The 15,494-nt window shown below is 37.2% G+C and overlaps 2 protein-coding genes across 2 annotated transcripts in view; one reads left to right on the top strand and one right to left on the bottom strand.

Annotated features, from left to right (window-relative positions):
- The first annotated feature begins 573 nt into the window (after positions 1–573).
- Positions 574–7,464, top strand: rtraf (RNA transcription, translation and transport factor). Its single transcript, XM_052145682.1, has 8 exons — positions 574–743; positions 1,609–1,733; positions 1,877–1,976; positions 5,183–5,263; positions 6,387–6,475; positions 6,579–6,647; positions 6,749–6,797; positions 6,991–7,464. The coding sequence occupies exons 1-8, from the start codon at positions 683–685 to the stop codon at positions 7,143–7,145; spliced, it is 729 nt and encodes a 242-aa protein (XP_052001642.1). The 5' UTR covers positions 574–682; the 3' UTR covers positions 7,146–7,464.
- Positions 7,465–7,648: 184 nt separating this feature from the next.
- The window catches only part of LOC127657043 (nidogen-2-like), a 52,373-nt gene continuing 44,527 nt past the window's right edge, over positions 7,649–15,494 (bottom strand). Inside the window, 7 exon segments of the mRNA XM_052145681.1 lie at positions 7,649–8,111; positions 9,970–10,079; positions 10,408–10,531; positions 10,622–10,779; positions 13,576–13,747; positions 13,958–14,087; positions 14,205–14,374. Coding sequence (XP_052001641.1) covers positions 9,971–10,079; positions 10,408–10,531; positions 10,622–10,779; positions 13,576–13,747; positions 13,958–14,087; positions 14,205–14,374 — 863 coding nt within the window. The 3' untranslated portion in view covers positions 7,649–8,111; position 9,970.

Raw genomic sequence — 15,494 nt, 5'->3', positions numbered from 1 at the left:
TGAATAAGTGCCTGAGAAAATACTTATGTGTAATTTATTTGTAGCTTATGTACAACATATGTGTTATTATGTGTTGCTCAATATCATTTTGACAGCCAGTTGTGTCTCAGGAAATTTAATTGTGAAAATAATGAATCCTGTTCTAGGTTTGCCCTGATTTGTTGCATTTTCTCTTTGATATATGAAAAATAAAACCAAATATATATTTTGATATTTTATTTTTCATATATTAAAGAGAAAATGCAGCAAATCAGGAAATAAAACATTTCTAAATGTCTTGAAAATATATGGAAAACTTGACACTATCTGGGCATTTTGTAGATCCATTTATGATAGATATAAATATCGATATGTGACTGTAAATACCTGAATATGTATGTGTTTGTTGAAATTCCCAGGCATTTAAGGGTTAAAATAAAATATCAATAATTAATACAGATAAAGAATAGAAAACACGCTTATTGCACGTTCGAGATTTTTTTAAATGAATAAATAAATGAAAGATAATCAAATAATTGCTGCATTCATTGACTTTTATTTTGAAATAATGGTTTCTTTTTAAGACATTTCCGGTTGCTCTGTTGCGTTGTAGGCTGTGGAGCAGGTTGTAGCTTCTCATGCAAAATTATAGATCTCCTTTAATAAGTTTAAACATCGTTCAGGAGTTAAGCCACGAGAAGCGATGTTTCGCAGAAAGCTTACAGCTTTAGAATATCACAACCCTACGGGATTTGACTGTAAAGGTAGGAATCTATTTAAAACCGTCAGGTTTTGAATGACGTGTTGCAACCTCATGCTCAAAATACTGATAATGTACGTTCATGACTCTTTATCAGAGCTTGTAAAACCATTTAAAGGAATTTTCCGGGTTCAATACAAGTTAAGGTAAATTGGCAGCATGTGTGGCATAATATTGATAACCACAAAAATTAAGTTTGACTTGTCCCTCCATTTCTTTAAAAATAAAAATTGAGGTTCCAATGAGGCACTTACAATGCAAGTGAACGGGGCCATTTTTTGGGTTAAAGACAAATGTGAAGCTTATAATTTTATAAAAGCACTTTGCTTTAATTCTTCTGTTAAATATCATGTATTATTTAAACTAAAGTTGTTTTAATCGTATTTACAGACGTTTAGGGTTTGTTGACATTACATCGTCATGAAAACGAAGTTGTAAATTTGGCTATAACTTTACACACTAAAATCATGTTAACACGCATATTGTTTATGTTTTGTTGCTATACTTAAAAAAAAAAAAAAAATAGCGACTGGACCATTCACTTCCACTTGCACTACAGTGCCTCACTGTAATCCAGTTTTTTGCTCTTTATTTTATTTTTATTATGCCACAAATGCTGTCGATTGAGCTTAATTTAGGGTTTTAAATAACCACCTGTCCTGAAGTAGTCGCCCAGAATCTTTCAGAGCTTGCTGTCCATGCAAAAATTATGACTTGAGATAAAATGGACAGTCAAAAAAATGCCACACTTTTAGGACAACTCTTCACAAAATACAACTTGTATCATGATGATTCTAATGAGATTTCCACATGGAAGTGCCAGACACACTTGTATTATTGATAATGGTTGTGCTCTGTATCTCTCTCAGATGAAACTGAATTCAGAAATTTCATAGTTTGGCTGGAAGACCAAAAAATCAGACACTACAAAATCGAGGAGCGAGGAAACTTGAGGAACATCCCCGGCTCTGATTGGCCTAAACATTTTGAAAAGGTGAGTCGGACTCATTATGTTGAAGGATTCACAGATTTATCTTGACATGTATTCAGTGTATATGTAAAGCAATTAAAACATCTTTTAAAATATGATGTTCTCAAATGTTTTTGTGTATTGTTTAAATGCATATCTGTTTTCAGTACTTGCAAGATGTGAACTGTCCATTCAGTGCACAAGAAAGACAGGAGAGCATTGACTGGTTGCTGGGTCTTGCTGTTCGTTATGAGTATGGAGACAATGGTATGATATATTTATTGGAGATTATAACTAATGTTTGACCAATACACAGCAAAACATATGTGCCTATTACAATTTATTTACTGCAAATGAGATGTATACAAAATTGCTAAAATTATGTGAACACTTAAAATGATCAGCCACAACATTAAAACCACATGTCCCCGTCGTGCCACCAAAACTGCGCCAACCCGCATCTTAGAATAGCATTCTTCTCATAACAATTGTACAGAGTGGTTACCGTAGACTTTGTCAGTTCAAACCAGTCTGGCCATTCTCTGTAGACCTCTCTCATCACCAAGGCGTTTCAGCATTGCATTGGCAGCAGTGCATACAATCATGCAGATATGGGTCAGGAGTAGTGTATATTTGCAGTAAGCACAGAGAAGCCCTGTCAGTGACGTCTCTTCACAGCCAAGTGAAAAATGTGTTGCATGATAACTTGTTTGAAAACAGCAGAGATGACGTTTTGATGAGAGAGGTCATTAGAGAATGGCCAGACTGGTTCAAACTGACAAAGTCTAAGGAAACTCAGATAACTGCTCTGTACAACTGTGGTGAGAAGAATATAATCTCAGAATGCTTTGGTGCTGTTTTGGTGGCATGAGGGGGACCTACACAATATTAGGCAGGTGGTTTTAATGTTGTGGCTGATCGGTGTATGTCTCAGTATATTAACTCAAAATTCACAAAGTTTTTATTTATTGGCAAGGCTTGCAGTAGATTTTGAAACTGACTCAAGGGCAGGAATATTCCGGGTTCAATACAAGTTAAGCTCAATTAAGAGCATTTGTGGCATCACTTTTAGTACCACAAAAAATTATGTCAACTCCTATAAAATAAATAGTTCCTCCTTTTCCTTAAAAAAAAAAAAGAAAAAATCTGGATTACAGTGAGGCACTTATAATGGAAGTGAATGGGCCCAAGTATAGCCACAAGCCATATTCAATATACAGTTGAAGTCAGAAGTTTACACACACACCTTAGCCAAATACATTTAAACTCAGTTTTTCACAATTCCTGACATTTTAATCATAAAAAACGTTCCCTATCTTAGGTCAGTTAGGATCACTACTTTATTAGAATAGTGTAAAATCAGAATAATAGTAGAGAATTATTTTTCTGTTTTTGTTTTCTTTCTTCATATTCCCATTGAAGTTTACATAAACTTTGTTAGTATTTGGTAGCATTGCTTTTAAATTGATTAACTTGGGTCAAACATTTTGGGTAGCCTTCCACCAGCCTCTCACAATAAGTTGCTGGAATTTTGGCCCATTCCTCCAGACAGTACTGGTGTAAATGAGTCAGGTTTGTAGGCCTTTCTATCAGATTGAGGTCAGGACTTTGTGATGGCCACTCCAATACCTTGACTTTGTTGCCCTTAAGCCATTTTGCCACAACTTTTGAGGTATGCTTGAGGTCATTGTCCATTTGGAAGACCCATTTCTGGCCAAGCTTTAACTTCATGGCTGATGTCTTGAGATGTTGCTTCAATATATCCACATAATTTCCCTTCCTTATGATGCCATCTATTTTTGAATTGCACCAGTCCCTCCCATACTTCATGGTTGGGATGGTGTTATTTGGCTTGCAAGCCTCACTCTTTTTTTTCTTCCAAACATAATGATTGTCATTATGGCCAAACAGTTCAATATTTGTTTCATCAGACCAGAGGAAATTTCTCCAGAATGTAAGATCTTCATCCCAATGTGCACTTGCAAACTGGAGTCTGGCTTTTTTATGGCAGTTTTGGTGCATTTGCTTATTCCTTGCTGAGCAGCCTTTCAGGTTATGTCAATATAGGACTTGTTTTACTGTGGATATAGATACTTGTCTACCTGTTTCCTCCAGCATCTTCACAAGGTTCTTTGCTGTTGTTCTGGGATTGATTTGCACTTTTCGAACCAAACCACATTCATCTCTAGGAGACAGAATGTATCTCCTTCCTGAGCGGTATGATGGCTGCGTGGTCCCATGGTGTATATACTTACATCTATTGTTTGTACAGATGAACGTGGTATCTTCAGGCATTTGGAAATTGCTCCCAAGGTTGAACCAGACTTGTGGAGGTTCACAATGTTTTTTCTGTGGTCTTGGCTGGTTTCTTTTGATTTTCCCATGATATCAAGCAAAGAGGCACTGAGTGTGAAGGTAGGCCTTAAAATACATCCACAGGTATACCTCCAATTCAGTACACCAGAAGCTAATTGTCTGAAGTATTGACATAATTTTCTGGAATTTTCAATTCTGCTTAAATATGCAGTTAACTTGGTGTGTGTAAACTTCTGACCCACTGGAATTGTGATAGTCAATTAAGTAAAAAAAATGTTGGAAAAATTACTTGTGCCAGGCACAAAGTAGATGTCCTAAACAACTTGCCAAAACTATAGTTTGCTAATATTAAATCTGTGGGGTGGTTAAAAAATGTGTTTTAATGACTTCAACTGTACGTGTTAACATGGCTTTAGTGGGATAAAATCACTTACTAACCTTTTCTGTGTAAAGTTATATCAAGTTTTACAACTTCGTTCTGGCTGATATCACTAATTGTAGCATACCTATAGAGTTGTTCATTCATGACTTAAATTAATGGAACACTGAAGGCTTATTTGCCATGGGTTCCCTCTGGATTTTTTTATGGGTTTTACAACATATGAGTAAAATAAGGTCTGCGGTAAACATTACTTGACGATACGTGGACGTTTTGTTTACAACAATAATTATGCTTTCATACGTCAAATGATTATTTTTAATCCGTATTACATTTCATACTTGAATAAATATATTATACACACACACACTGAGGTATGAAAGTGTGTAATTTATGTTGTAGAACAAAACATCCACATGTCTTCAAGTAATGTTTACCCAATTAGAGTTCCAGGTTTTTGGACTACAACTTGAACAGCTCTATTCTGTCCTAACAATTCTTTTTAATCCAGCCCACTAGATGGCAGTATGTACAAAGTTTGCAATAGAATGTGAAGTTTGCATCTCTCCCACATGCTGATGCAATGGCATTTAATTGCACAATCTGTATTCCATTTATCCTGATAAATGCTTAAAGCAAAATATTCCTCTTTACAATGTTAGGCTTGTTTTAAGTAAATAACGGCTGTCTGAGATCTCCCTTATGAGGTTTAGTAGCTTTGGCCCCTTTGTTGTCACTTGTATTGCAATGACTACCTGTGTCCTTTTGCCTTCTACAGTGGAGAAATATCGAAACTGCAAACCTGTGACTGAGACCAGTGATGCTCAGAAGCCTGTAGATCCATTACTTAACCTGGACAGTGAGTGTTTCACAAAAGTTTCTCTCTCTCTCTCCCTCGCTACATCTCTCTATCTCCTTCCCCTTATTTCGGTCTCGGAGGTGGCTGATAAGAAAACGGCTCAAGCACTAACCTGGCTTTCCAAGCATGTCTGAACTAACTGATTGCACGCTCCCACCTCTCTCCATATCCTGCAATGCTTGGTCTTAACTGAGCCATGGATCCACAGCTGGAGGAGTGCTCAAGATATGTACTAGTCAAAACAACCTACTTAGTAAAACAACCGTAAATATTTATAGCTAAAATAATGGACTATTTTTAATAGAAGAATTAATGCTTTTGTGTTTATAAAATTATAAGCTTCACATTTCTACCTTTTTTAAAGGGATAGTTCACCCAAAATTTTAAATTCTCTCATCTTTTACTCACCCTCATGACATCCCAGATGTGTATGACTTTCTTCTGCTGAACACAAACAAAGATTTTTAGAAGAATATTTCAGCTCTGTTGGTCCTCACAATGTAATTGAATGGTGGCCAGTGTGAACAAGCACATAAAGGCAGCGTAAAAGCAATCAATACGACTCTAGTGGTTAAAACCATATCTTCAAAAGTGGTATGATAGATGTTGGTGAGAAACAGATAAATATTTAAGTCAGATTTTACCATAATTTCCCTGCCCAGTAGGTGGCGATATGCACAAATAATGTGAACCGCCAAAAGCAAAAGAAGAATGTGAAAGTTGAGATTTAGAGTAAAAAAAGACTTAAATATTCATCTGTTTCTTACCTATCATTTTGCTTCTGAAGACATGGATTAAACCACTTATGGATAGCTTTTATGCTGCCGTTACATGCTTTATGGAGCTTCAAAGTTCTTATCACCATTCACTTACATTGTAAGGACCTACAGAGCTGAACTATTCTTCTAAAAAATCTTAATTTGTGTTCAGCAGAAGATAGTTATACACATCTTGGATGGCATGAGGGGGTGAGTACATGATGAGAGAATTAAAATTTTTAGTTGAACTAACCCTTTAAGTTCTACCATAATCATTTGTGCCTTGCAATGTGTGTAATGGTTTTACACCTATCGTAGTGCGAGACTTTATTTATTATTGATAAGTAACTGAGTGCTGTCTTCAGGTAACAATCCCGATTTTAAAGCTGGTGTCTCGGCCCTTGCAAATCTTCTCAAAATTCAGCGGCATGACGACTATTTGGTGATGCTTAAAGTAAGTATTGTAAAATAGTATAAAAAATCCTCCTGTATCCAACGTAATAACATTTTAATTCAGTAGTTTTAATGCAAAGTTATTGTGTTATGTCACCACATAGGCTATTAGAATCCTGATACAGGAACGTCTGACCCCTGAAGCCATTGCAAAGTCCAGTCAAGCAAAGGAGGTAAGCATATTAGAAATGTTTTTATTAAATTTAAATCACTCTATTAACTGGATTTATACACCTGAATATCTTAAAACATATGATTGTCTTGTCTTTTGTAGGGTTTACCAGTTGCTCTGGACAAGCATATTTTAGGATTTGATACTGGAGGTAAGTTTGCACTGAACTGTACAGACAATTTTAAATACTGCTTTTTGTGTTTTATTTCTGTTTAACACATCATTATAATAAAAGGGATAGTTGACCTAAAATTAAAGTTTAGTCATTATTTACTCACCTATATGTTGTTCCAAACCCATATTGCTTTGTAAAGTGCAAAGAATTTATTGCTTGAATGTTGCAGATGCGACTTTGAACGAAGCGGCCAGGGTTCTTCGCCTGCTTCACATCGAGGAGCTCAGAGAGTTACAAACTAAGATCAATGAGGCCATTGTAGCTGTTCAGGCTATCATTGCTGACCCCAAAACTGACTACCGTTTAGGAAAGGTTGGCAGATAAAAACTCCTGCCCGGACCTTGCTGCAGAGACGTTGTCCACACAACGGAGACATTCGTTGCGAAATATGTATGTTTTCATTAACCACACCACAGATATTTTGTTTGAATTCAAGGCATTTTTGTGGGAATGGAAATAAGAATGAACTTTTCTTCTTGATTATATATTTGCTTTACTCTCTAATCGAAAAAATGGATAGATTGGAATTTGAAATATTGGAAAAATAAATATAGTTGTTTGTACACTGAATGTAGAGGCACATATGAAATGTTAGACTGGTTGCTATAAAAGATTGGCCTCTTTGCATTTGTTGCATAATAAACCTTAATGCAACCTAGAAAGTTTTTATGGACATACTAACTTTGTCTTTCTCTTGGAGCAAGAACTTCTACCTTTTCATATACATTGCAGAGCCAAAAATATGAAAACTAGGTAATAAACCTTCAGAAACATAATGTAGGCAGACATGTTTATGTTGTCAGTCACATTTTATTGTTATAAATATCACATCTTACAAAAGAAAAACAAACGAAACGATTAAAAATGAAGTTTGATAAGACCACTTTGAAAACATTCAGTGCAATTTCACGAGATAAATAGTGCACAGAGTTTTCAAATACTGCATTTTAGTGTATTTATAAACATACCAATTACAACTTATCTCTGGGGTTCTTTTTTGATTTTTTTTATTTATTTGTTTTTTATTTTTTAAAGAAAAGAGTCACATACAAAAGTACAGTAGAAAGAAATGAGGTATAAAACAAATTTACAAAACTATTCTGAGAAAATATTCACGTTTTTATGTTTGTAAATTTGCGCTTTGGCATCGATGGTGACTATTGTTCAAACTTGCGGATTCTGTGATTGGCTCTCTCCACGTTCGGCGGCTGCCACGATTTCCACAGCACAAGCTCTACAAGACTCGCCCAAAATAGCACCATAAATGTTGTCTCTCTCATTAGCATCTCCCTAGAAACAAAAAAAGCATGCTAGGTCAGATATTCATTGGAAATCCTTTATAGAAAGATATGTTTGGGCTAACATGGGAACGTTTCATTTTCTACAAGGGAAAATTCTGTTTTTGCTAGTGCGGATATACAAACAGTTACTCTGATTTTGTTTGACTGTTTTCTGGTCTGTAAAGATCTAAAATGCTTTGAAGTAACGGTGCAACACTAATGTGTCAACACCACAGTGATTTAGAGGTCTGTGCTTTTTACTTTTCTCTGAAGTGCATGTAGATGACAGCTCATGTCTGAAATATTTTGACCTGTTATTTTCTCAAAGACGGGTTACTATTGTGTACATGGTAAACCTGCTGAATAATTGGACACTTTATAATCAAGGACACTTTCCTGATTGAAGTGTACAATTTTCTCACAATGTTTTTAAAATTTCGTAAATGGCTATAGCAGTGTGTTTCGATCAAAGCTTAACCCCTTACACCTTGGATGCATTTAAGGATTTAATGCTTAAATGGCATACCCAAAAGAGCTTATAACTAAAAAAAAAAAATAGCAAAGAGGGTCAATTGCATGCATTTAAAGGAAATACATTTTGATCACGCTCCGAGACACTCATGATACAACACTGCTGACAAAACATGAGCCCTAAAAATAAAATTCTGTCATACCTTTTTAGACAGTAAGTGTGGACGGTCATTAAATTAACTTTAGTGTTGTTTTCCAACATGTCAACAATACTAGAAAAATATAAATTTTGATAGTGTGAAGCAATTCAAAGGTATAGCATTTGGAACCATGGTTCCCAAAGTGGATTTTTTTAATAATCAAAGTTTGCAAAGACCTATCAAACAGAATAACTGAAAATTAGGAATGCAAAAAAAACAATTTGTGAGTTCAGCCTGTTTTGTTACACATTTCAGTCCACAAAACTCAGTGCATAGAGCTCAACACTTCTGAATGAAACTCACCCATGTGTAATTTATATGTTACAGGGCATGCAGAAAACTGCACACCTCTTATAATAACAGAAATTGGCTTAATTTACCCAAAGATATGCGCTAAGGTGCAGAAACCCATACCAGTTGTGAGAAACCACAACGTGATAAAGTATTGAATGTTGCGTGAATACGGGCCACAAAGGGTCTAATTTAAACGGATGTAATAAACAAACCTCACAAAACTTGAGCAGATCCAGAATCCTGTGTAGCGCTCATTTATTTACCTCTAAAGCACGTGAGATGCACAGGACGAGGGACACCGTTTGACCCTTTTATGATTTAATACAGGACACAAACCTTCAATATGGGTTTGTGTTTCACTCTCTGCTAAAATACAGCATCCCAAGATATAAGGCCAAAGTAAAGGAAGTCCCCGCTAAAATGGGCAGCAACAAGCATTGCATATGCCACCTTTTCCCATTTTTAAGTCATTGTCTGTGAAGAATGTTCATATTTGGATACTGCCCTCATGAAAAACATAATCAATGGTAAAACATCCATCGCTTAAGTCTCATGCATGGTGATTATACGCAAGATTTCTGCATTAACGTGACAACTAATGTGGATGTGATAGCAAAAGCGACTAGTCGGAACAGTAAAAAATCTGATTTGGCCACATATAACTTGCAGTTTGAACAGTCACTTTCACAAAGGAAAGAAAAACAGATTTGAGGAAAAATCTGATTTTCTTCCTACAGTGTGAACAAAGCCTTTGACTAATTATTTGAGGATCTACATACCGTATTACATCGAGTATGGGCTTGTTTTATTTGGAGCATGCCATTTTCTACATGTTTATTTTTCATGAAGTTATAAACTAAAATGTGACACAGAAGTAACTTTTACACAGAAGTGTTTAAGTACCTTATAAACAGTGTGGTGGAGCAACTGTAATGCCATACAAATGAGACCTCTGATCAGGCAAGTACTCATCTGTAAATTGACTATCTCGACCAAAAGCGATGACCCCATCTCTGCAATATAAGGGAAAGAAAACACATTTTAGTCCGATATTTTGCAATTGATTGATAAGCAAAATAGGCTGAAAAAAACAAGGACTCCCTCGCAAAAATGTTTTCGTCGATTTCTGGCATAAACTGTTATACAAAACTCATTTTTATCTTAAAATATAGATTTGTGGCAAATTTGAAGCAATGATCACCAGAAGATTGCTGGAACACTGTTATTTTGAAAATGCTTGCTAGCGTGCTTTCATTTATGAACAAACTGAAATCTGACAGGTGTGTTGTTATTCTGATGGCCATTTCACATTGTATGCATGCTTAAGATATGCTTCTTTACCTCCTCCAGTCTGTGTAGTAGTAGTGATTGGCGTAGAAGACCATACTAAAGGGGTAATTTAGGTTGCTGTGCACCACACGCCTCCCTGTACCATTTGGCGATATACATTCCAGACGCTTGGTTCCTGCCAATCACAAAACAGGTTACCAATTTTTGGTTCACATGGTCAACTTGCTCCTAATGTGAGTTGCTTATTCTGGGCTGAAGATTGTACCTGCATCAGCCCAGCAGACCTGGCTTGTGGTGGAGTCATATGTCAAAGCATTGGGCAGTCCAATGCCATCCCGCACCAGAACTTTTCGGTTTTGCCCGTCCACAGAGGAGCTCTCAATTTTAGGGGCTTCCCGGTTCCAATCAGTCCAGTAGATGGTTCTGTGAGAAGATCGAATTTTACTATTGAAGACAGTTTGCCAACAGTTAAAACTTTCAAGTTTTGAAAATCATATTTTCCAAGAACTAAATATAGGAACTTCCGAAACAGCCCTGCTCTATTTTGCATTGATTTAAACAACTTGTTTTTTTTAAAAGGTCTAAATTTGGTCACCTGAGGAGATAATAAATAAAAACTAGCATGTCTTAGAGTTTGTGTACAGTTATGCTGAGCAAAAAAAGATTTATATCTGTAAATAATGTTTCTGCTTTTCAATCCCCAAGGATTTCTAAGCATGAAATCACAATGTTAAACCACTTGAGGTAAAAGATTTACGGGGATCTTTTCAAGAGCAACAAAAATCATGTAGGGGAGCAGCTAACGTGCTAACGCAGCTGTAATTACAGTTTTGCATGACCGCTTGTATGATTAAACATTTGTTTCGTAAAATTCTCAACTAATGCTTCAGACTTCAACCCAGATGGCCATTTAATAGGAACCACCAAACTAGCATACAGAGTAAATTGCAACAAACACGCATTAGCAACTATTCTCATGGCCCATGAGGTTTGTATTATTTATTGTGTCCTCCACCCTAGCTAGGGTTTTCAGTTGCTCCAGATGTTGCAGATGATTGTGTTTGTGGAGTTGCTGGCCCACACGATGTCTGCCCTCCCCTGAGACAAGAGAGCCAAGCCAGACACTTAAGCAACACCAACATCTGGGCCAATTTGTAGCATTGCCCTCTTATTTTCTCTGCCTCCCTTACATGTGAAACATCTGTGCTCGCTCTCAATCTGGTCTTTTGCTTTGCCTCTGACACAAACACTTTCTCAGTCACACTTTTTACAAAGCAGATAACAGTTTATTTTCAAGTTCTTCGGGTTTTCAAGTGTCATTGTAAAAGGAGCATTGGAACATAGTGATGTAGGGGAAATGTGGGTTAAGCTGCTAATTACAGGAGTGATTAAGCAGAGATGTGAATTGAGCAATATTCATAACAGACTCAGAAAGAGAGAGAAGTGGCACAACAGTCAATGTCTAGTCTCTCTAGTGCTTGTTTACACCGGAAAACACTTGGAAAAACTATTTAGACACAAAAATGTCTTTGGTGTGAACGACCCCTTTTTTCTAATTTGTCATTTTATCCAAAGTAAAAATGTTTGCCTTCAATTCATGTCAAAATTATTGTATATTTACGAGATGGGTGCACATGAATGCCACCACAATATTGTGGGATTTTCTTTAAATCCTTACTTTCCAAGTTGGGGATGTCAAATAAAAAATCATTGTAAATGTTGACTACATTTTAGTTTGTGCACATTTTGTGTACTGCTGACAAAGAATAGTGGATAAACCTTGCCACAAAATACTATTCATTTAACCTGACAGACCCATGGGCAACTAAATTGCCCATCATACCCTGTGGATGCACAAGGATAAAATACACCGCGTGAATTGTAAATATAAACATAATAATTGAAAAATAAACCATGAATTAAAATGGTAATAAACTCTTATTTAGCACTATATTTACTAAATTTCACACACAACTTTGAAGCACTTTTACTTTGATGTTGCTGTCACGCGCTTGTATGGATCCAACACGAGCCGCAATCTCCTGACAGTTTAAACAGCCTGGATCACCTGCTTGGATTATCATGGAGTGACTGTCATGATTTGTGAATCAGAGGAACTTTTGATCCTGATCCTGAAGTTTTGATTCTGGGTGATAGAATATGCGCTTCAGAGAAGAGGTTAGATGAGAGCTCGACAGGAAGAAAATGCTGGATTTTCGTGAATTACATTGGTGTAAACGAGATATCTGCATTTATGCAAATGGTAAAGTATATAATAGACTGTAAAGCAATCAATGGAAAGGAAGAGGCGAGAACCGGCTCTTCAATATAAATAATATTTTAATAATAAACTTAAACAGAAGACAAAAAAGACTCAAACACACATGACGGGCATGTCTCCCGCACAATCCTCCGCAGTCAGCCTTTATCCCTCTCATCCCTCTCGGAGGCTTGATTAGCCTGATAAGGGACCGCGTGTGTATAATCACAACCCGGCCCTGCCACATAGACGTTTTATTGATATTTGCCTTTTATCATTAGAAATAAAAGTTAAAAGTGACAAGGACATTCTGAGGAGCGGCTGATCGAATATGTGCTTTAGAGGTAAATAAACAAGTGCTCCACTGGATGCTGGATCTGCTCAAGTTTTGTGAGGTTTGTTTATTACATCTGTTTAAACTAGATATATGCTTATTTGCATTTATTAGTTTTATTAATATTTGCATTTTTATCATTTAGACAAGACAGTTAAAAGTTTTTTTTTTAAATTATTTAAATGAGACTGTGTTGCACAACTGAATTATTGTAGTAACATGATGGCACGTAACAACAAAACGAACCGGGACCAGTTGTTTACATGTCTCAGTCACTTCACTTGCAAGCAGGCGATTTTCTGCACCTCAAGAAACAAATCGGCCAAAGGGGAAAATGTATTGCCCGATGCCGATAATGAAAAAAGTCAAGATTAACGGCGATATATCGGTCGACCACTACCCAAACTCTCCCACGCTCACTTGCACTTTTAGCTGGCATTAAAATTGAGCTTAGAATTAGCCCTCTCACAAAAAATTGGATAAGACGCAACTCGTGATTGCATGACGCTTTGCACACTCACGAAAATAGAGCACAGTATGTGTATTCTTTGTTCTCTATTTTGCAGCATTAGCTCTAGAAAAGCTCCCTGAGTATTTAAAAGATCTTCATATAGAAAGTACTTACCCTGTAGGGGAATCCACAATGATGGCTCTGGGATTTACTAAGTCTGTGTCAAACAGAACACGTCTATCACTTCCATCAAGGTTAGATGTTTCTATCTTATCTGGTGTGCTGTCCACCCAAAACAGTCTTCTACGAGCAACATCCACAGCGAGACCCTCTGGACTTGTTAGACCTAAAAAAAGACAAAATGATGCCATTTCAATATGATTCAAGGTCTCCCTTCTCTTATTAACTTTTATCATGTTTTTTTTTGTTGTTTTTTTCAGAATGGCTATTGTTTGTTAATTGAAGACTGAACTTGAATACGTTTTGGTTCGAAGCATCTCTTCTTTGTCCATACAAACCTGACTGATTGAATGCCCTATCATGAGATAAACAGTACCTGTGTTGATAACAATCTCAGGTTCTGATCCTGGCTCCAGGCCAGCTCGATTGATGGTCCTCCCTGCCAGATCTGTCCAATAAACTTTCCTCTCTCTGCAGTCGTAATCAATACCGACCACTATAGAGCCCTGTAAGTGTGAACAGAACAGTATCAGTGTGCTTTGTCAAAGATCCACTTATCACTTTGCCAGATAATGGCTGCTGAGAGCTCAGTATTGAAGTATTTAGTGTATGAAGTGTCTCACATGTAGAGCAAGCAGCACTGGAGACCTCTCCTTGTCCATCTGTGTGCCATTTAGAGGCAAAACTCCAATCTGCTGCCCCTGAGCATAGAGCAGAGATGTGCCTGTTGGCGGTGGAGTCACATCTGGGCGGGGCAATGGGCGTGTGGTGGGAGGGGCCACAGTAGGTATACCTAACATAGATGATGTTGGGAAATGTTTTAGATAGGATGCACACATCATTTAGGTAGCTCACATGAAACATGAATAGAATAGAACAAATCATATTTAACCACTACTGGAGCATCACAACCTTAAAGGAATAGTTCACCCCAAAATTTTAATTCTCTCAGCATTTACTCACTTCCATGCCATACCATGATTTATAGTAAAAAAATACTTAAATATCTGTTTCTCACCCACACCTATTATATCGCTGCAGAAGACATATAATAAACCCGTGTGGATTACTTTCATACAGCCTTTATGTGATTTTTGGTGCTTCAAAGGTCTGGTCACCATTCACTTACATTGTATTGTAGAGCTGAAATATTCTTCTAAAAATCTGTGTTCTGCAGAAGAAAGACATACACATGTGGGATGGCATGACGGTGAGTAAACTATGAGAATTAAATTTTTGGTCTAACTAACCCTTAAAACAGTGAACGAAAGACATGCAGCTCCTCCTCCCGGTCAGATCATAGTCCATGAAATAGGAGAAATTCGGTCTACTATCAAGCCTGTAAATGTGTTCACCACCACCATCAAGAACCCAGCCAGTGACAGTCCCCTGAACATACCTATCTGTTACCAATAATATCTTGACATTTTCTGCCCTAAGAAAACTTCCCAACTCCCTCCGCATCAACCATGGGACTGTGCCATCGAGCTACTACCGGGTGCGCCACTGCCCAGAGGAAGGATTTGCCCTATATCGCTTCCAGAGCAGAAGGCCATGGAGGGATACATAGAGGAAGCTATAGTTCAAGGTTATGTTCGGCCATCCACTTCCCCTGTCACTTCTAGCTTTTTCATCCAAAAGAAGGATGGAGGGTTGAGACAATGCATTGATTATTGGGCGCTGAACAACGTAATGGTCAAGTACCGTTATCCCCTTCCCCTCATCCCAGCTGCCTTGGAGCTGCTAAGAGGATCAACGGTCTTCAGAAAGCTAAACCTGCGCAGTGCTATTAACCTTGTTCGCATACGGAAGGGGGATGAGTGGAATACGGCCTTCGTAACATGAATAAGGTGTTCCGGGAGTACGTCCATCGCTTTGTCCTGGTATATATTGATGACATCTTGATTTACTTC

This window comes from Xyrauchen texanus, chromosome 16 (genome assembly GCF_025860055.1).
Source record: "Xyrauchen texanus isolate HMW12.3.18 chromosome 16, RBS_HiC_50CHRs, whole genome shotgun sequence".
Lineage (NCBI taxonomy): Eukaryota > Metazoa > Chordata > Actinopteri > Cypriniformes > Catostomidae > Xyrauchen > Xyrauchen texanus.
Note: the sequence above shows the minus strand (reverse complement) of the source record. Positions and strands in the feature narration are given on the sequence as shown.